Source organism: Phoca vitulina, unplaced genomic scaffold (assembly GCF_004348235.1).
Source record: "Phoca vitulina isolate PV1807 unplaced genomic scaffold, GSC_HSeal_1.0 scaffold6, whole genome shotgun sequence".
NCBI lineage: Eukaryota > Metazoa > Chordata > Mammalia > Carnivora > Phocidae > Phoca > Phoca vitulina.
Genome location: NW_022589709.1, coordinates 55471356 through 55493327, shown reverse-complemented (window position 1 = coordinate 55493327; position 21972 = coordinate 55471356). Strand labels below are relative to the sequence as shown.

Sequence of the window (21972 nt, the reverse complement as noted above, 5' to 3'; positions counted from 1 at the left end):
TAAAGAACAAAAACAACGTTTAAATGGATTTCATCAAAATGTATGTCAGATAGTATCAAGAGCCATCTTACTTCAGACATAAAGAAATTACACTAAAAACAGGTATTTAAAATCCTAAATAAAACTACAGAAAGCCTACCTACTTACAGAGTATGTGACATTACCCCCAAAGCCTGACCTATATAATTGTTCTAAGAGGTACGCTGAAAAGTGAATGCTCCACAATTTAATGAGTGAGTATGTTCAAGGGTAACCCATGTTTGAATCTTTTCTAAGAGCTGATAAAGGGTTTAGCTTTGCAGTGTGGGAAAATATCTGGCCATTAGCTTGAGTTTATACAGACAATGGTAATGCTAGTCTGACCACAGAATCTGTGGTCCAAAAAATATTCTTTTCCCCTTGACTTACGCTATGTCTAGATCACTCAAGGAATTCTCAAAATGTTTAAGGTTATAAATTATTAATAGTGACTAATCAATTTTCATTTCATTTTTTTTATTTTTATTTTTTAAAAGATTTTATTTATTTATTTGACAGAGAGAGAGACAGCCAGAGAGGGAACACAAGCAGGGGGAGTGGGAGAGGGAGAAGCAGGATTCCTGCTGAGCAGGGAGCCCGACTATGGGATCATGACCTGAGCCGAAGGCAGACACTTAATGACTGAGCCACTCAGGCGCCCCTATTTATTTATTTTTAAAGATTTTTATTTATTTATTTGACAGAGTGGGACAGGGAGGGAGACAGAACACAAACAGAGGAGTGACAGGCAGAGAGAGAGGGAGAAGGAGGCTCCCCACTGAGCAGGGAGCCGGTTGCAGGACGACTGAGCCACCCACGCGCCCTTGGAAAGGACGTTCTTAAGAGTAAAACACATAGCAACTCAAAATCCTCACATGCCAATGGTTACTGTCAGATCAGGGAAACAGGACATTTCAAGATGAAAAGATAGCTCAGATTTTATACAAAGCTATTAAAACAAAAAATATTGTAGCTGATAAAACTTCCCAAATAACAATCACAAAAAGAGGGAAACACAACACCCAAATGAAATTAAACATTCTTAAACTAGTGTCCATAAACCACCTTGAATCAAATATTTAAAAAATTTAGATGGCAAAACGGCAAATGAAAGGCCAGGATTTGAATCAGGAGTTAAAAATCAAGAAAGAAATGGAAGAAAAAGTAATGTTGGCTACAAAGTACCCAAAGAAGAATACATCTGACTGAAAACTTAAGTGGTACCAAGGAAAAGCCATTAAAAAAAAAAAATAAGAAAAATAAGAAGTGAAATGATAAATATGGATGACTAGCAAAGAATATTTAACATATGTATAAATGGGGTCCCTGAAGAATTAAGGCTAAAAAAAACAAAAACAAAAACTCTAAAAAAACCTCGTAGAGCCTGTAAACAAAAAGACAAAGTCACTTACAAAATAAAGAAAATCAATTAATATTAGACTTTCCCATAGAAATTTATGAGAAAAAGTATGAGCCAAGGATCTTGGGATACACCCTACCTGTCCTTCAAGTACCAAGACTAACTTTACAATGTGCAAGAACACTATACTCACTAGTCTTTGCAGAGGAATCTACTGAAAATAAGCTTCATCCAACTAAGATATGAACAGGGAAATCTTGGGTTAAAAACCAAAACAAAACCAGAGGCTCCTGGGTGGTTCAGTCATTAAGCGTCTGCCTTCGGCTCGGGTCGTGATCCCGGGGTCCTGGGATCGAGCCCCACATCGGGTTCTCTGCTCAGTGGGAAGCTTGCTTCTCCCTCTCCCATTCCCCCTGCTTGTGTTCCCTCTCTCGCTATCTCTCTGTCAGATAAATAAATAAAGTCTTAAAAAAAAAACAAAAACCCAAGCTGTTAGCATCAAATATATGTAACTGCAGTTCTGAGAGAAAAATAAAGTACATGTGACCCTTGAACAACAGCGGGTAGAGGGATCAGGGGTGCCAACTCCTCCCTACCCCACCCCCTACCCACCCCAGTCAAAAATCTGTGTATAACTTTTTTTTTTAAAGTAGGCTCCATACCTAACGTGGGGCTTGAAGTCACGACCTAAAATAAAGAGTCACATGCTCTACTGACTGAGCCAACCAAGCATCCCTATATATAACTTGACTTGCCAAAACCTTAACCACTAATAGCCTACTGTTGACCAGAAAGAAGGCTTACAGGTAACACGAACAGCCCATTAACACACATTTGATAAAAGTATTATATACTATATTCTTACGTTGAAATAAACTAAAGAAAATATTAAAATCCTAAGGAAAAGGGATGCCTGGGTGGCTCAGTCGTTAAGCGTCTGCCTTCAGCTCAGGTCATGATCCCAGGTTCCTGGGATCGAGCCCCACATCGGGCTCCATGCTCCGCAGAAAGCCTGCTTCTCCCTCTCTCACTCCCACTGCTTGTGTTCCCTCTCTCACTGTGTCTGTCTCTGTCAAATAAATAAATAAAATCTTTAAAAAAAAAAAAAATCCTAAGGAAAATACATTTATAGTACCATACTGTATTTATGGCAAAAAATTCACATATAGGTGGACCTGCACAGCTCAAACCAGTGTTGTTCAAGGGTCAATATCTATTAAATTGACAAGCTGATTCTAAAACTCAAATGGAAATACAAAGGACCTAGAACAGCCAAAACAATTTTTTTTTCTTTTTAAAAGATTTTATTTATTTATTTGAGAGAGAGAGCACGAGGGAGAGCAGGGGGGAGGGGCAAAGGAAGAGGGAGAAGCAGTCTCTCGACTGAACAGGGAGCCCGTGCTCTATCTCAGGACCCTGGGATCATGACCTGAGCCAAAGGCAGACGCATAACCCACTGAGCCACCCAGGTGCCCCTAGCCAAAACAATTTTGAAAAAGCAAAGCAAAGCAAAGCTGGAGGATTTACATTATCTGACTTTAAGATGTACTGTGAAGCTACAGTAATCAAAAAGTGTGATATTAGCATCAAGATAGACTAATGTAATAAAACTGAGTCATAAATAATCCCATACACGAATGATTTGAAACAAAGGTACACACGCAGTTTAGTAAAGAAAGCATAGTAGTGTCAACAAATGTTGCTGAAACAATTGGAAACTCTTATGCAGAGAAAAGAATGTGCATCCCTATCTTGAGCCATACTCAAAAATTAATTCCTAATGGATCAGAGAAATGTAAAACATAAAACTGTGTAAGACTTAAGAGGCAAATGCAAATCAAAACCCCATTGAGATATCAACTCACACCTGTCATAATGGCTAAAATCAAAAACACAAGAAACAAGTGTGGGTGAGGATGTGCAGAAAAAGGAATCCTCATGCACTGTTGGTGACAATGCAAACTGGACCAGCCACCATGGAAAAGAGTATGGAGATTACTCAAATTAATAATAGAACCCCTCCCCCCGCAAAAAGAACTATCCTATGATCCAGTAACCACACTGAATATTTACCCAAAGAATAAAAAAACACTAACTTGAAAGGATGTATGCACCCCTATGTTTATTTTAAAACTCATTTTATTTCATCATAGGTGTATTCTTTAATCCCCATCTCCCCACCCACCTCCCCTCTCAAAATCATCAGTTTGCTCTCTATAGTTAAGAGCCTTTCTTGGTTTATCTCTTTTTTCCTTTGTTTTGTTTCTTTCTTTCCTTCTTTCTTTTTTTTTTAAAGTAGGCTCCAGGCCTAACATGGAGCCCAATGCAGGGCTTGAACTCATGACCCTGAGATAGGGACCTGAGCTGAGATCAAGAGTCAGACGCTTTACCAACTGAGCCACCCAGGCGCCCGTTTGTTTTGTTTCTTAAATTCCACAGAAGAGTCAAATCATATGGTATTTGTTTTTCTCTGACCTATTTCACTTAGCATTATAACTCTCTAGCTCTATGCATGTTGTTGCAAATGGCAAGACTTCATTCTTTTCTATGACTAAGTAATATTCCATTGTCTATACATGCCACATCTTCTTTATCCATTCATGTATCAATGGACACTTGGGTTGCTTCCAATTTCCCTAGTGTAAATAATGCTGCTATAAATACAGGGGTGCAGGTATCCCTTTGCCTTAAGAGTTTTTGTCTTTTTTGGGGTAAATACCCCATAGTGCAATTCCTACATCTTAACGTAGTTGTATTTTTAATTTTTTGAGGAACCTCCATACTGTTTTCCACAGCGGCTGCACCAATTTGCATTCCCACCAATAGTGCAAGAAGGTTCCTCACGCACTTTTTTTTTTTTTTAAGCCATTATGACAGGTGAGGTGATATCTCATTGTATTTTTTTTTTTTTTTTTAAGTAAACTCTATGCCCAATGTGGGGGGTCAAACTCATGATTCCAAAATCCAGAGTTACATACTCTACCCACTGTGCCAGACAGGCACCCCTCATTATGGTTTTGATTTGCATTTCCATTGTGATGAGTGATGAGGTGCCTCGTTTCAGATGTGTGTTGGCATCTGTCTTCTTTGAAGATGTCTGTTCGTGTCTTCTGCCCATTCTTTTCTTAATTTTTAGTTAATTTTTTTTAAGTAAGCTCTACATCCACCAACATGGGACTTGAACTCGGAACAATGAGATCAAGAGTCATATGCTCTACTGACTAAGACAGCCAGGCGCCCCTCCTCTGCCCATTTTTAAATTGGATTGTTTTTTGGGTATTGAGTTCTATCAGTTCTTCACATATTTTAGATACTAACCCTTTACTGGATATGTCATTTGCAAATACCTTCTCCCATTCATTGGTTGCCTTTTAGTTTTGATGACTGTTTCCTTTGCTGTACAGAAACTTTTTATTTTGATGTAGTTCCAATAACTTTTGCTTTTATTTCCCTTGTCTCAGGAGACCTAATTAGAAAAATGTTGCCATGACCAATGTCAGAGAGATAACTGCCTGTGCTCTCTTCAAGGATTTGTATGGTTTCAGGTCTCACATTAGGTGTCTAATCCATTTTGAGTTTATTTTTGTGTATGGTGAAGGAACGTGGTCCAGTTTTTCCACACCATTTGTAGAAGAGATTGTTTTCTTCCCATTGTATATTCATTCCTCCTTGGTGAAAGATTAACTGGCCACACAATTGTGGGCTTATTTTGGGGTTTTCTGTTCTATTCCATTGAGCTATGTATGTATTTTTATGCCAGTACCATACTGTTTTAATTACTACCACTCTGGGGGCGCCTGGGTGGCTCAGTCGTTAAGCGTCTGCCTTCGGCTCTGGTCATGATCCCAGGGTCCTGGGATCGAGCCCCACCATCAGGCTCCCTGCTCCACAGGAAGCCTGTTTCTCCCTCTCCCACTCCCCCTGCTTGTGTTCCCTCTCTCGCTGTGTCTCTCTCTGTCAAATAAATAAATAAAAAATCTTTAAAAAAATAATTACTACCACTCTGTTATATAACTTGAAATCTGGAATTATGATACCTTCAGTTTCATTTTTCTTTTTCAAGATTGCTTTGGCTATTCGAGGTCTTTTGTAGTACCATACAAATTTTAGGATTGTTTGTGCTCGTTCTGTGGAAAATGCTGTTAGTATTTTGACAGGGATTGCATTAAATCTGTAGATTGCTTTGAGTAGTATAGACTCTTTTTTTTTTTTTTTTTAGTAGTATAGACATTTTAACAATATTTGTTCTTCCAACCCATGAGCATGGAATGAATGTCTTTCCCTTTCTTTGCATTGTCTTGAATTCCTTTCATCGGTGTTTCACCTCTTTTTACTGCAGCATTATTTAGCCAAATTATGGAAGCAGCCCAAGTGTCCACTGACAGATAAATGGATAAAGAAGATGTGGTATACACAATGGAATATTACTCAGCCATAAAAATGAAGTCTTATCATTTGCAACAACACAGACAGACCTAGTGTATAATGCTAAGTGAAGTAAGTCATCAGAGAAAGACATAGCATATGATCTCACTCATATGTGGAATTTAAGAAACAAAACAAAGGAACACGGGGCGTCTGGCTGGCTCAGTTGGTGGAGGATGCAACTCTTCATCTCAGGGTAGTGAGTTCAAGCCCCATGTTGGGCATGGAGCCTACTTAAAAAACAAAACAACAAAAAAACACAAACGAAGGAAAAAAAAGAGAGACAAACCAAGAAACAGACTCTTAACTACTGAGAACAAACTGATGGTTACCAGAGGAGAGGGGGTTGGGGAGATGAGTGATATAGGTGAAGGGGATTAAGAGTAAACTTACCATGATGAGCCCTAAGTAATGGAGAGTACTGAACCACTCTATTGTACACCTGAAACTAATATAACACTGCATGTTAAGTATACTGGAATTAAAATTAAAAACTAAAAAAAAAAAAGAATCCTACTCTCCAACTATCACCTTCCAGCCTCTGCAACTTATTCCTTCTAGTAGCTGGAAGATGGCAATTATTCCACTTCCTTGGGACAAAACACTGATCCTCCAACTTTTTAAACTCTTACTCTAAGAGTCTTCACTCCATTTCTTAGCCAGCTTAAATTCCATGGTCAATTATCAAGACAATTCAATTGTACCTCTCCCTCTCCCTTCCTTACATTCTCTTGGTAAAACTACAGCCCCCCACCCCCATTTCAAAAAAGATTTTATTTATTTGAGATAGAGTGAGAGAGAAAGAGAGTGAAAGAACACAAGTGGGGGGAGGGGCAGAGGGAAAGGGAGAAGCAGGCTCTCCACTGAGCAGAGAGCCTGATGAGGGGCTTGATCCCAGGACCCTGGGATCATGACCTGAGCCACAGGCAGATGCTAAACTGACTGAGCTACCCAGGCGCTCCAAAGTACAGCCCTTTTAATTTCAACTCCTTTTTTTTTTTTTTTTTTTTAAAGATTTTATTTATTTATTTGACGGAGAACGAGAGAGCACAAGCAGGGGGAGTGGCAGAGGAAGAGGGAGAGGGAGAAGCAGGCTCCCCGTTGAGCAGGGAGCCCGATGCAGGGCTCGATCCCAGGATGCTGGGATCATGACCTGAGCCGAAGGCAGACCCTTAATGACTGAGCCACCCAGACGCCCCTAATTTCAACTATTAATTCACTCTGTGCCTGCCCTCACACACTTGAACTGAACTTTGCTGGAGAAAAATACAATTATGTTGCCTAGTCTCCTTTATGCTCATGACCACAAATCTCAAGTAGATCTTTAATGTTGCCTAGCAACACTTCCACTACATTTCCCTAGTCCAACACTCATCCAATCTCCCTAGTTTCTACTCTGCTCAAAGCTCCAACATCTGTCCCCCCTCACCCCTAGCTGACGACTTTACTTCTTTTACTAAGAACAGCCACAATCAAAAGAGAACTTTCACAAATCTGTCCAACCACAAAGGTCTGTATGCACAAAATTATCACCATATGAACTGTCAATTTTTTTTTTTTTTGGTGAAACAGAGCTTTCTGCCTTTATTACCAAGCATCCCCCGTACCCCCTTCCATGCTCTCCCTGATGAGTTCTGAGATCCTGCTCTTGCAGCTGCTTTGAGCTTCATCACATTGAATATATTTCGTCACTCTTCCATCTTGCTTCTACTGTAAACCCTTTGATGGTAGGACAACGTGGCTTTGTGTGTCCCTCGCCTACTGGAGTGCCTGCCACATAAAGTCAGCTCATTAAAATTAAATGACTGACTAAATGAATGAATAAAGATCCAAAAGGATATTTCTGGAATTTTCTAGGTAGGATCTAAGTAAAATCTCCTCCCAAATTTGTTTATTATGTTATGTTAATCACCATACACTACATCATTAGTTTTTGATGTAGTGTTCCATGATTCATTGTTTGCGTATAACACCCAGTGCTCCATGCAGAACGTGCCCTCTTTAATACCCATCACCAGGCTAACCCGTCCCCCCCACCCCTTCCCTGAACTGTCAATGTTTCTAACAAAGGCCAAATCCATCCTCTTAGCTACTCTAGAACAGTGCTTCAATATTTGTCTTCTGTCTCTTGTGTCACCAAGTTTTCCATCCTTACTAGATCTTTCCCACCAGCCCACAAAATGTTGAAACAGGTTTCTCTCATCTTACAAACAAAAAACGAAACTGAGAATTCTATTTCAGTCCCCCCTCCATCTATTGCCCAATTTCTCTACCTTCTATTTACAACTTTTATAAATTTTCCTTTGATTTTCTTCTCTCCTGATTTAAACTCATTCCAATCAGATTTTACCCAAGGTTGATCTTCCCCCTTACAAACCTTCTCCACTTGCAGTCTTCCTTAACACACCTCAGTAAAAAGCAATTTCATCTTTTCAATGATTCTGGGCAATCTTGGAATTATCTTTGACTTTCCTCTCTCAAATCTCCATTATCGAATCCATGTGCAAAACCCACTGCCTCATGATTCAAATTACACTTGGAATCCAAGTACTTTGCTTTCCATTGCTAACACCTTGGTCTAAAACTGGATCATTTCAACAGACTCCTAACTGGTTTGCCTGCTTCACCGCGGTCTGCCCCCCGCACACACCCCCCAATCAGAGAGAACGGACAAACCAAGGTACGATCGAGGTGAGGTAGGGAATTGTCTCTCAGCTATCAGGGAGTCCAAGCCGCAAGAGGAAGGAGCTTGTGGCTAAGGCTCCCAAACGGGTGAAGATGTAGAAACCTGGAATACGGCCCCGCAATCAGCGAACCCGCCAGGTCCCGCCCAGCCGCGGGGGCTGGGAGGGGGGCGCTGGGAGCCTGCTCGGGACACTCGTCGGGAGGCGGTGCCGTCCAAGACCTCACCTGGCCGGTGCCACGCCGGAACAACACCGAGTCCTCCTGCTCCGGGACGCCGCCACCTCCGCCCATCGCCATGGCGAGCCTGCTGCCGGGTGCACGGCGTGGGCTGCGTCTCTCTGAAAGTGACGACTTCCGCCGCTCGGGACCTCTGGGAGCGGAAGAGTACGGTGTCCTGGAGAGCGGCCACGAGGCCTGGAGGACTCCGCGTGCTCTCTAGGAGTGGTCGAGATCTCCGTGATTGGTCGCACTGCTGTTTCTTTTCGGCCTTCTTTCAATTCTTTGATTTCACTTTTTCGTAGGTTCGTTGAGTGATTCGACCAGGGTGTTTTTGTTTTAAGCAAATTTCCATAGAAAATACTGTCCATTGCAGATAATTTAGGAAATACGGGTAAGAAATACAAAAGTAAGTCTAGAGGTAACCAATAATATAGCTACCATTTTAAAAAGTGCTTTACAAAGTTTTATGTTAATTTTCACAACCCGATAAGTGAGGGACTTTTATAACCATTTTAAAGATGAGGAAATTTACTTTGGCACATGTGTACCATATACTACCACTCAGCAACAAAAAGGAACGAGGGGCACCTGGCTGGCTCAGTAGGTAGAGCATGTGACTCTTGATCTCGGGGGTTGTGAGTTATAGTCCCACATTAGGTAGTAGAGATTACTTCAAAAAATTTAAAAAGTAATGAACTATTGATAGCCACACACCGCCCCCCCAACCAACAAAAAAAAAAAAAAAAAAAAAAAAAGGAAACAGGCACAGAGCATTTATACAGCTGCCTGGATTCCAGGTAGTAGAGTTCATGCCTTTAGCCACTTCTCAACCTTAACATTTAGGTTAATATCCATTTTCCCAAATCTTCTCTAGTACATTTTGAAACTTAAAAAAGGAATCAAAATAAACCAATGGGACTGCATCAAACTTTCATTCTTTGCAGTATGAAGGAAACCAACAAAAGGAAAAGACAACCTACTGAGTGGGTGAATACATTCTCACGTATGATTTAACTGATAAGGGGCTAACATCCAAAATCCGTAAAGAACTTGTAAAACTCTAAAAACAAAACAAAAAAACCCAAAACCCCAAAATCCAGCAATCCCCTTAAAAAATGTGCAGAGGCCCTGCATGGGCATTTTTCCAAAGAACACATACAGATGTCAACAGGTACATGGAAAGATGCTCAATATCACTAATCATCAGGAAAATGCAAATCAAAACTACAATGAGCTATTACAGGTGTTGGAATAGCTATTATCAGAAAGAGAAGAAATAACAAGTGAGAGTAAGGATGTAAAAAGGGAATCCTCGTGCACTATTGGTGGGAATATAAATTGATGCAAACACCAGATGAGTGGATAAAGATGTGTTTATACACATATGCACAATGAAATCTTTCAATTTACAACAACATGGACAAACCGAGAGAGTACCATGCTATGTGAAATAAGTCAGAGAAATACCATATGACTTCACTTACATGTGAAAACTAAAAAACAGTTGAACAAAACAAACTGATTCATAGAGAATAAACTGACAACAGGGAGTGGGAAGAGTATGGTGATGGATAAAGTGAAAGGGATAGACAAGAAAAATGGGATCAAATATTGTCTGTTTAAGGAGGTGCATTTTTTTTGGTCTTTACATGGATCAAGCAGGATTTTAGATCTTTGTAGGAGTTTATCATTTACTTTTCCAGATTCTTTATTAAGTATTTAGGATTGCCAGATGGATTCCATGTACACGTAATTTTCTTAAAAAAAAAATCTACCCAAGGAAGTTTGAGGGCTTGCCTTTGGCTTTTATAGATATCAGAAATAGATGTGTTTTTAAAAAACCACTGAGATTTTTCTCAATCATCAAAATTCTCATAATAGCATTTAATTTTTTTTTTTTCAGTAATCTCTTCACCCATTATGGGGCTCGAACTCACCACTTGGAAATCAAGAGTTGCATGATCCTATGGGGCCAGCCAGGAACCCCTTCATGAAGAAATTTGAACAATTTGGAATGAGGTTTTTATTTTTTGAAGTTTAATTTACGTACCATAAATTTCACCATTTTAAAGCAAACAACTTAGTTTTTAGTGTATTTGAAAGGTTATGCAGCCACCACCACTAATTCTAGATCACTTCACCCCAAAAAGAGACCTCGTACCCGTTAGCCGTCACTCCCTATTCTTCCCTCCTTTCAGCCCCTCACAACTACTCATCACTCTCTCTGTATGGATTTACTTATTTTGGATATTTTATATAGATGGAATATGTGGCCTTTTGTGTCTGGAATTTTTCCCTTAGCATAAGGTTTTCAAGGAGGAATAGTATCTTAAATTTAGAATGGCAGATTCTTTGTTGAAAAAGTATTTCTACTTATCAGGACCAGGTTCATCAACAAAAATAAACCTATGGAATTTTTGTCCTCAAAGAAAATATGAAGTTCTTATTCCTGATGGTGACCTCTACATTTGAGTTACTGTATTTTATAGTTATTTCATATGATAGACAAAGCACTCAAAGCACAATGCAGTGAACGTCCAAAGAAAAACCATTTCACCTGATTTGAAGGCACTTATGAAAACATCAAATTTAACTTCATGAACTGGAACCAATCTTCGTGCATATGGAATTTCCATACCAAAATACCTTCAGTGACTCTTGGAACTTGCCCACGAGCAAATAAAGGATTCAAATCATTGGTGATGAGGTTTCCAATTTGAATTTCAAGTGGAATCGTGAATAAACAAATGACAAGGCCAAACCCAATTAGTTCATTACCCTTATGTTATCAGGGTCTAGGGGCAGGAGATCAGAGATAGTATCGGTGATTTTAGTACAAGAATGCTCACAGAACTGTTACAGCCGCAGGAAGTTAAAAATTAAAAATGATGTTTTCGAAGAATATTTGAATGATGTAATGGACAAATGTAGTGTAATTCATAAACAACAGATATAATTAACCATTCAGGATCTGAGGTTTGGTGTCCTCACACATCATACACCAAAGTACATTCTAGGTGATTTTTATAAACTTGGGTTGGGGAAGATCTGAAGATAGAAACACAAAACCATGCAAGCACTGAAAACTCAAATACCTTTTGGGAGTCAGGTGCATAATGTAAGTAAGTGAAGGAGGAGTAAGCAATAGGGGTCGTGGGTACTGTAATCAGTTAGGTGGAGACTATCCCTCCACCCCATCCCACTCACTGTGCCCAGTCCCTGCCCAAACAAAGGTATTCAAGTTCACATTAAAAAATTTTAACATGTCAGACAGGATAACTCTGCTGTCAGTCGCATCCTTACTTATAAAGTAACTAGACATATGATTATGTAGTTAAAAATTCTGGCAAAAGAAAAATAAATACAATGAAAAGACAGACAATAGTTTGGAAAATATTTTTTACATGTAAAAAAAGGTTACTTTCCTTTATATATTTAGTATAATTTATATAATTATATGTTTATATATTTTAAAAAAGCTTTGTCCAAAGTAAAAACTGCCAAAAAAAAAAAAAAAGCCAAAACAAAATATTCCTGGGGGGGAAAAAATGTGGCCAATAAATATGAAAATAAGCCTTAATCCTGCACTCAGTCTGGCTGGTTTAATATCCCTAACATGCCACTTACTAGATGGGTAAGCTTGGGGGAAATTCCTTAATTAAAACCTGAATTTCTTTAACTATACAGGTGGGCATAATAGTAGTGCCTACATGTGAAGGCTAATGAAATAAAAAGCATAAAGCAGAGAGAAAAGATGAGTAGATCGAAGAGAAAATCCTAATGTCCAATAAACATGGAAAAAATGCTCAACCTCTTCAGTCAAGGAATTACTTATTAAAACTAAGATACCATTTTTCACTCAGGTTGACAAAATTAATAGAGATTAATATTTGATGTTATTAAGGGCATGGGGGTATAGAGAGCTATTTTCTTGCTGGAAATACTTTAAAATTGCAAATGCATGTACTCTACCATTGTCCTAAGAATCCTACCTTTAAGAATGCATTCTTACAGAAATAAAAGAACATTACAGAGGTATGACTGTATTACAGAATTGTTTGTAGTGGCAAATGCTTACAAACAACTTCAATGTCCATGAGTAAGGAAATCACCGGATAAATTACTATACATCCATACTATGGTTAGATCTGTATGGACTGACCTGTAGGCATGGCTTAAAAAAGAAAAATAAGTTATAGCTAAGTTTCCCCGTTTTTGTTTCCCATTTTGTAGTGGGTGAATGGTGGTCCCAAAAATGATACCTCCACCAAGTAACTGTGAATATGACCTTATTTGGGAAAAAGGTTGTGCTGCTCCTCTTAAGAGGAGATCATCCTAGATTAGAGTGTGTCCTAAACCCAATGACAAATATCCTTTTAAGAAACAGGAAGAAGGGGCACCTGCCTGGCTCAGTCAGTAGAGCATGTGACTCTCAACATCAGGGTCATGAGTTCAAGCCCCATATTGGGCATGGAGCCTACTTAAAAACAACCACCACCACCACCACCAGGAAGAAGCCTGAGAAAAGAACGCTATGGGAAGACAAAGACAGGAGTTACGGGGCCACAAGCAAAGTAATGTCTGAAGCCACTGGAAGAGGCAAGCAAAGATTATCATCTAGAATCTTCAGAGGGCATGTGGTCCTGCTGACAACTTGCTTTTAGACTTCTGGCATATAGCAGTGTGACAGAATAAATTTCTGTTCTTGTAAGGCACCAAGTTTGTGGTAATTTGTTACAGCAACCCAAGGAAATTCCCCACATCCCTTAGTTATATGTTTATAAGTGCTTAAATGAGCATTAAGGAAAACTAGACAACAATTTTATATACTCTATGACCCACTCCTAATTATATATTAAATAGAAATACATATTTATGACCCCTAAAAGATATATATAAAATATTTATGGCAGAATTATTTTTAAAAGCTCCAAACTAAGAGCAATCCAAACGTCATTAAAAGTAGAGTGGATAACTAAATCATGGTATATTTTTATAACAGAATACTACACACCAATGAAAAAGATAGAGCTACTGACACACACAAGACAAAGCATTCTCACACAAGTCATGTTGACCAAATGCAGACAGACTGACCCAAGTGCATACTGGATGATTTCACTTATGGGAAATTCAAAAACATGCAAAACTAATCTACACTGATAGTCACAAGGGAGCCTGCTAGGGTGCTAGAAATGTCTATGGATCTTGATCTGGGTATTGGCTAGTAAAAGTCAGTAAAAATGAACACTTAAGGTGTATACTCTTTACTATCATTTCACTGCGATAAACACCCAGGAGCGCAATGACTAGATCATACAGTACGGGTATTGTTTAGTTTTCTGAGTAACTAATTTATGGCTGAAGTTCAGCCCTTTTGTTGCATTTTCCCAATTTTTTTAATAATAAGCAGGCATGGAATTTTGGAGGTTTGAAAGCTGGTAGAGGTAAGAATGGCATGAGCTTCATTTCACACTTCAGACATTTACTTACCACCTTCATGGTATGCATATCATGTATCTTCATTTTTTAAATTTAATCTTAGCCTTGCAATAAGAGTCTGCCCAGCATCCATTCCCCCCTTCTTTCTGACAACAGGACCCCAGATTTGTTAGGAGGACCACCTATTCCTCATGGGATATACTCTTGGTTATATCCTCTTAGGCGCTGCCCTCCCCTTGCTGAAGGGTAGGCATGTAACCCAAACAAGTTCATTTGGAGGAACTCTGAATGACATAAAGACTGAAAATAGTTGTCAAAACTTCACCCTGACAGCAGCATTGTGGAATAAAAAATTTTCATAGTACCTGGGGCTGTCCAACTCTTGACCTTTCCAAAGCCCTGAGTCTTCAACTTTTCCTTGGATTCTGGAGTCTCTCATCCACTCAAATAGCTGTTGTGGTTATTTATAATTAATCATTTGGTTTGCAACTAGAAATTTCAATATACCATCAAAGCACAGGTTTGATGTGCTTCTATTTCTTCAAGCATACATTAAAATACATCACTATATTAAATGTCTATTCATAAGCCACCTTAACAGTCATCTTGAGTGTACAAGGCCAAATGAGCCTTTGACCAATAACTCCTCTCTCCCCCCAAAATCCAAAGCCCTCACAAAAGGCTTTATTATGCAATATATGTTTATAAAAGGAAAATATTCAATAGGATTTTGTCTTGATTACAGCCAGGTTGGTGGGCAATTTCTTACAAACTAAAAATTTGTGTAAAAAAAGCTCCATTCAGTAATACTCAAGGAAATGTTCCTGTATGGATACACCAGTAAGCGAAGTCACGTCCAATTGATAGAGTAGCATGAATAGTATGTGGCATGAAAAATATTTCTATAAAAGTTATGTTAGAGGGACGCCTGGGTGGCTCAGTCAGTTAAGCATCTGCCTTCGGCTCAGGTCATGATCTCAGGGTCCTGGGATTGAGCCCTGCATCGGGCTCCCTGCTCGGCGGGGAGCCTGCTTCTCCTTCTGCCTGTTGCTTCCCCTGCGGCTCCCCCTGCTTGTCCTCTGACAAAATCTTTAAAAAGAAAGTTCTGTTACAATCAAAATCAAAATTTAAAATCTCAATTTTCCTGGACAAATCATCTAATAGCAGGCTACTTGTAAACTTCTCATGTGTATTAGCGGATTTAGTGGTATGTGAAAGGTTTTTAAGAAGCAAAGTTGTAAGGAAAAGTCTATATGAAGTTTAAAATCTTGGTGCAATTTATGGGAAAGTGCATTTCAGCAACTTAGAGTCATTCCTCTTTTCCCATTCACATTTTCATGACTTGGCCATCTGGAAAGACAATATATTCCAATACAGGATTACTAAATAGCAAGTACTTTAGCAGATTAAGTTGCAGGAGGCAGTTTAATAAATGCTCTTACTGTTTTGTTCTAATGGAAAACTATGGTTGACAATTTCATAAAGTTAATTCAGTTTTTCAATTCAATTTTTACTTTAGGTCCTCATTACATAAGGCAATTAGGAACTTACCTAAAGAAGTTCACACACTCCCTGCTTAGTTTAAGTCACTGCTGACACAGATGATAAAATGTACAAATCTCAAATTCTGACTGCCAAAGTGAATTTTATATTAGGTTTTCACTTTAGGAGTATTTTCCCTCCTACTGCTTCAATGAGGTTATGATTTACTAACAAAATTGTTTATACTTAATGTGTACAATATAATTTGATAGACATATACACTGTGAGGGGATAGGCTTTTTAAAGTTCAATAGTTTTCAAACAGCTTTTAGACTCAAAGCTAACAGTATTAGTATGACCCCTGCCTTGAACAGAAAAACTTTACAAGGCACAACTTGAAAATACATAGATTCTCACTCTCCTCAAGTAACTTCGTCCCATCTATAAAAACATGCAGAAAAAGAGCAAAATATATTCTTAAAAAGTTAGAAAAATAATGTCAGTAATCAGTATTTCCTGTGAGTCCTATTTTTTAAAAACGAGCTATAGTGTGTTGAGTGGGTAACAATTTCTTACACACGCAACTAATAGGAAAGGTACTCAAAAGGAATCAAGTAACTGATGAATCTGACCTCACTGTTCTCACCTTGGGCAGTAGCAGCTGCTCCCTCACACATCTCAGCAGGACTCATGAAGATTGCTAATGACAATCCACTACTGTGTTAAGGATAATGCAAGATAGCAATTTTAATGCCTCTGAGGGTGTTCTATGGAGTTCAGTATTTTCTAAATTACATTTTAAAATTGGCACTACTTCATTTAAGTAATTTTATCTTGCTTTAGCAACATACCAAAAGAATGATCTAAAGTTAGTGCATAAATTAACTTTACTGACTGGATGCAATTATTCACCTGTACTTTTCCCTTAATACCTTGTGGTTGAGATATTAACAAATATCTTGACCAGTTACGATGTTTAGAAGTTTAGCTATTTTAGTTACTTTGCTTAAATATACTACAAGAAAAGAAACTAAAGTGTCAATATATTATAGCAATTACAGTTAATTTTCTTCCTCTCAGATAACTTTTTTGTCTGCCTCGAGGAAATGTGTGGTCATGTTTTAGTTAAAAACTAAACCCTTTATCTTAACAATGAATTCATTCAAGTGCCATATTTTTTTTTTTAAGATGCAGTTTTGGATTTAAGTCTTAATGATTAATTACAACATAGAGATCTTCCTTATCCTAATATCCATGTTCTTTTGGAAACTGCAGTTTTCCCCAGATTTATAAAGATTAACTTTTAAAAAGTTAAAGTTATTCCACTACACAGGGCATTTTAAACATGGAAATTGTTACCAAAACAAAACAAAACAAAACAAACAAAAACCCAAAGTATACAGCTGAAAGTATAACAAGTTCTTTGTACTCATGACTCATCACTGTGTAGAAATTCTGGAGATAGGACTACAGAAATCAGACCCATAAAGAATCTTTGCAGTACAATCAGACTTCATCATCCCTTTTATTAGAAAGTAACTTAAGCTGTTGCAATCCTTTTGCCTTTATAACTACCATCATATAAAGTTCAAAGACTTAAGTTAACCCAAAAAATAGAACAAAGTTTAACTTTACCTGAAAAGCTGTAGTAATGTGAAGATAAAAACTTCCCATTTGCCTCTTTCAGTATTAGACACTGAGGATTCCACCCCATTAATAGGTGGTACCATTGCTAAGTGACCTATGTCAAGATTACCAGAACCTTTGTTAAAATAGGAGGCCAAGTCTTAAAGAGCAGTAGACTCTTTGCAGTCATCATGCCTATTTGCTTCAGAACAGTGTAGTCTTAAACCCTTCTCTAGGTTAATATATTTCCATATTTATCACTATTAAGCCACAAGTTTTTCAGTCTCAGAATAGACTTAAAAAATGATACTCTTCCAACATGAAGAGTGAATCTTTTGTACTTTGTACTAGTAAACTGTGTACTTTGGGTGATCATGATGTGTTAATATAGGTTCAACAGTTACAAGAGACTTACCTCTCCGGTGGGGCATATTCATAATGGAGGCTATGTATAAATAGAAGCAGGGGATACATGAAAAATCAATTTTATTGTGAACCTAAATCTGTTCTAAAGAATATAGTCTATTAAAAGAAAGGCACTTACTCCAAACAATTTTAAAGCTGTAAGCAAAACTCCGAGAATTTTCTAAGTTACTCTTCATTTAGTTTGTATTCATTTAGTTGCTATTCCAGGTGGGTCTGTACTATCTCTTGTAAATTCTTCAAGCAAACCAGTTAATTACAAAGCAACATTAGATAAATGTACCATAAATTCTATTATACAATCAAGTTGACTTTAAATAAGATCTACTTGGGGCGCCTGGGTGGCTCAGTCGTTAAGCGTCTGCCTTCAGCTCGGGTCATGATCCCAGGGTCCTGGGATCGAGCCCCGCGTCGGGCTCCCTGCTCCGCGGGAAGCCTGCTTCTCCCTCCCCCACTCCCCCTGCTTGTGTTCCCTCTCTCACTATGTCTCTCTCTGTCAAATAAATTAAAAAAAATAAATAAATAAATAAATAAATAAGATCTACTTTAACAAAGTTTATGACAAAGATTCTAGATTTATAGGAGATTCTATTATCTCATCACGTTACCTCTCTAGCAAATTATATAAATGCTCACCGCTGATAAAAAAAAAAATAACGTTCACCAATATATCACATGAATGGTTATGGTTTTATTCTTTGAAGAATGGTTCTGAAACATTACACTAAGTCAGGCTGAAAGGTAAAGTTTAAAATAGTTTTATAAGGGTATAACATATGACTGTTTGCTCCACAAAATTTTTGACCTTAGAGCTTATGATACACCTAGTTGGCAATAACACCCAGGTTTTTCCAAATAGTCATCATTTTTCTCTCGTCTGCATAGACTTCTTCTCATTAGCTGCCTTCTGCTTTTGTTGCATTATCTCAGAGTCCCTATAATGGGGGAAAAGGCTGTAAGTTGTTACAGAAAAACCGATTTTATGTTCTTGTTTTGTATACATAACCCATTAAGCATATTAGGAAACAATCTAAAAGATATAAAGATTCACTTCTTTCTGTTTTCATGGCAACAGAATGGGAAAACAAAGTATGGAAGAGCTTTGAAGTCACATCTTATTTTGAAAACCATCTCTATTGTTATTGAGCAAATAATGACCTTTCGAAATCAGGAAAGTAGTTACTAGGGTTGTTTTGTGGAATAGCTATGAATATATCTATCCGATATTAGGCAGTTATATACAGAAATAATGGCAATTACTCTTGGTTGTCAACAAAGTTAATATATTCTATTTTTCTCTGAAAGAAGGAGCATTTAAGAAGTCTTCTAGATATCCAAAATGGTACCTAGCATTAGGACATAGATGTTACGAAGCAATTAAGTTTCTTACAAGCCTGAAAGAGCGATAGCTAGTGATTAAAAATGGATTACACTAAAAAACAGCAGGATATTCAGGCACTTCCTTAACCCTTTGTGTCTTTGGCTGAACCTCCATATATCATATTAACTCAACTACAACCAGACTACCTGGGCTAGATGGTCCAGGAAATCCTTATTTAAAAAAAAAAAATACATTAAATGGCTTTGTAATCAACACCTACTATGTGCCAATTTGCTGACTCTGGATTAAGTCCCATAGCAACTGTTATTATCCCCATGATTCAAATTAAAAAAAAATTAAAAGTTTAGAGCTAAATAATTTGCCTTAAATCACATAAAACCCAAGTTTGTCTAATTTCAAAGTTCAGGCTCTTTCCTGTTATCACATAGATTTACTGTGAGATTTTACTTCAGGGTGAGTAGCTCTGTCCATGATAGTAGACATTTCTGTAAAGCCAATAGCAAAGATGAGGAATGAGGATGAAGGAAAAACAAGACAGCTACAAGAAATGAAGTATCATGGAAAAGAATAGTGATAGTTACTTTTCTGTTTGAAGCTGAGCTCTGTTGTGCTCGCTGTACCCTTAGTAATGTTACTGAAGTTCAGAGCCTCAGGTTCCTATTCTATACATTGAGGCTAATACCACTTTTCAGGGTAATGAAGAGAGATAATACGTATAGAGTACCCAGCACAGAGCTTTCTAACAAGTGGATATTCATTTAACAGGGACTATTACTGAGCCAAGCTAGACTAGGGTCACTGATTTGTACCATGTTCACTTTTACTCCAATGTGGGTAAACAAAAGTTTAGGGAAAACCTTATCACTTTAAAATCATAGAAAGAAAGCATGAAGTGATAATTAACCCAATGTGGGCCTTGAAGTCATGACTCAAGAGTCACATTCTTCACTGTTGAGCTAGCCAGGTGCCCCCCAAATGATTATTAACTCTAGTGGCACATTGGAATCACCTGGGGACCTTTTTAAAGGCAGGTTTAACTTAGGCACAATAAAATTTACCTAGAGCACTGGTTATGCCCAGCCCCAGACCAATTAAATCAAGACTGGATTTAAGGTATAGGCTTGAGTAGCCCTTAGGGTTTCCCAGGTGGTTTTAATGTGCAGGCTTGAGGATCACAGAGAAGCCCCGCTGAAGCATGGGTAGTCAATTCTCCACCTGACCTCCAAAGTGTACATATACAAAATTTGTTTTTAGAAAATTAAGCTTGTTATAAATATGAATGCTTTTTAAAAAATTTAAGCTGCACTCTCCAAATATTTCTGTAGCATTTCTGTATTATTTTTCACATATAATCATACATCAAGACTGTGCACCTGCATTTTCTCCAACACAAAGGATCTTCAGAAGTCAATATAGCTACATACGCTTTTTTGTGTCTCCTTCAGAACCTTAATCCCTGTAATTGAGTCACCTGTTATCTTGACTAGTTTGGGTAGGATGTCTGCCTTGAAAATGCTGTATCTCTAGTACCTAACAGTGCCTGCCATGTGGAAGGCATTCAAATATTTTGCTAAATGAAATTTTTATGGTTGTGGTGAGTGAAGCCTGAGTGTCTCTTCAAGACTATGGCTTGAGAGCTGGAAATTTTTCATTCATGTATTGGGATAATTACTACCTTATATAGTTTTAGTGTGCACGCAACAAATGCTCAACTGTTACCCCTATATGCAGTCTAAGCCTAGTTCTACCAAGGATTTAAAACATTCTCTCCATTCTCCAAAACAAAAACTTCAGTGACTTGAAAATTCCATTAGTATCACTTACCTCTGCTTTCTCTGAGAGGTGGTCAAGCTATCCTCTTTTCTTTTTCCCTTGCTAATTTCCTGGGATTTCTTCATGTTTTTCTGGCGGGCAAGTTCTCGCTGATTTCCTCCTACAAAGCCAAAGTCATGCTCTTTCCCCATCTCAAAAGTAATTACGAATTCCGTAAAAACGCTCTTATTTAAATGCATCTGAAGTTAGCTTTTTAACAGATACTCCAGCAGAGTAATTACACTGAACGCTGTTCCCGTATCTGACGAGGAGGAAGCTTAGAGGTAAACACTTAAGAATATTATGATACCAATGAATGTGTTCACTGGCTGTAAATACCAGGTCTCTTACAACAGGCATTCCACTCCTCAGTCTATACGGGTCAGTATTCCAAATTAAGGTCTAGCTTTTGAAAAGCGTGAATGGAAAGAAGGATAGATAGATACACAGGGAACACAGCTCCACAAGTTGGCCCATCACAATTCGACTGTTAGGCGAACAAATGAGGCTATTCGAGAAACATTACCTGTAAGGGCCAAACAAAAGAACTAGGGAGGAGACTCAGTCGGAGCTTCCAGTCCTCATCAGGCCTTAGGACCTTAAGTACCAGCTAGAAACCCCTTTCAGAACAGGACGCCTCCCGGGACCGCCGTCCTCACACACCTCATCTCCGGAGAGGTGTTCTTTACCGTGTAAACTCGCACCTGACCGGCAGGTACTAGCCCGATTTCTCAGGCGGACCCGAAGCTAACCGTCCCTCTCCCTTTGCGGACTGAGAACAGGGTCCCCGCGCCGCCAGACAGAAAGGGATACACCAGCCAGTCCCCGCCTCCGGTCCAGCTGCGCTTCGGAGCTAGCCTCCCTCAGCGGACGCTCCCCGCCGCGTTCCCCACCCGTCCGCACACTCACGGGCCATGCCGACACCGGACCGAGCCTGGAAGAGAGCCCCTGGGGAAAGCAACGGCCTCCTAACACGCTCAGCGGCCGTCCCCACTGGTGGCCCTTAAAGGCTGAGCCCGCGCGGGCCCTCTGCGGGGCAACGCCTCCCCTCCTTCATGGCCCCGCCCACCGAGGCGGGACCTCCGCCTCCCGCGAGCCGGGCGAGCGACTGCGCGTGCGCTGCCAGGTAGGCGGGGCA

The 21972-nt window shown here is 38.9% G+C and overlaps 2 protein-coding genes across 4 annotated transcripts in view; both read right to left on the bottom strand.

Moving 5' to 3' along the window:
* The window catches only part of SMN2 (survival of motor neuron 2, centromeric), a 36782-nt gene extending 27401 nt beyond the window's left edge, over positions 1–9381 (bottom strand). For 2 of the 3 annotated variants that reach the window (XM_032404254.1, XM_032404256.1), the window contains exon 1: positions 8714–9381. In XM_032404254.1, the coding sequence (XP_032260145.1) occupies positions 8714–8785 (72 nt within the window). In that variant the 5' untranslated portion in view covers positions 8786–9381. The remainder of the gene's footprint in view (positions 1–8713) is intronic. The other variant, XM_032404255.1, reaches the window with a different exon arrangement.
* Positions 9382–18351: 8970 nt separating this feature from the next.
* On the bottom strand, positions 18352–21890 carry LOC116632347 (small EDRK-rich factor 1). The gene is made up of 3 exons (XM_032404253.1): positions 21744–21890; positions 20847–20955; positions 18352–18615 (listed from the first exon to the last, which is right to left on the bottom strand). The coding sequence occupies exons 1-3, from the start codon at positions 21748–21750 to the stop codon at positions 18543–18545; spliced, it is 189 nt and encodes a 62-aa protein (XP_032260144.1). The 5' UTR covers positions 21751–21890; the 3' UTR covers positions 18352–18542.
* Positions 21891–21972: the final 82 nt, after the last annotated feature.

Bases quoted from the DNA above. Each gene is read 5' to 3' on its own strand.
- LOC116632347 (XM_032404253.1), bottom strand. The intron at 18,616-20,846 runs GTAAGTGATACT...CCCCCATTATAG, and splicing joins ACCTCTCAGAGAAAGCAGAG to GGACTCTGAGATAATGCAAC.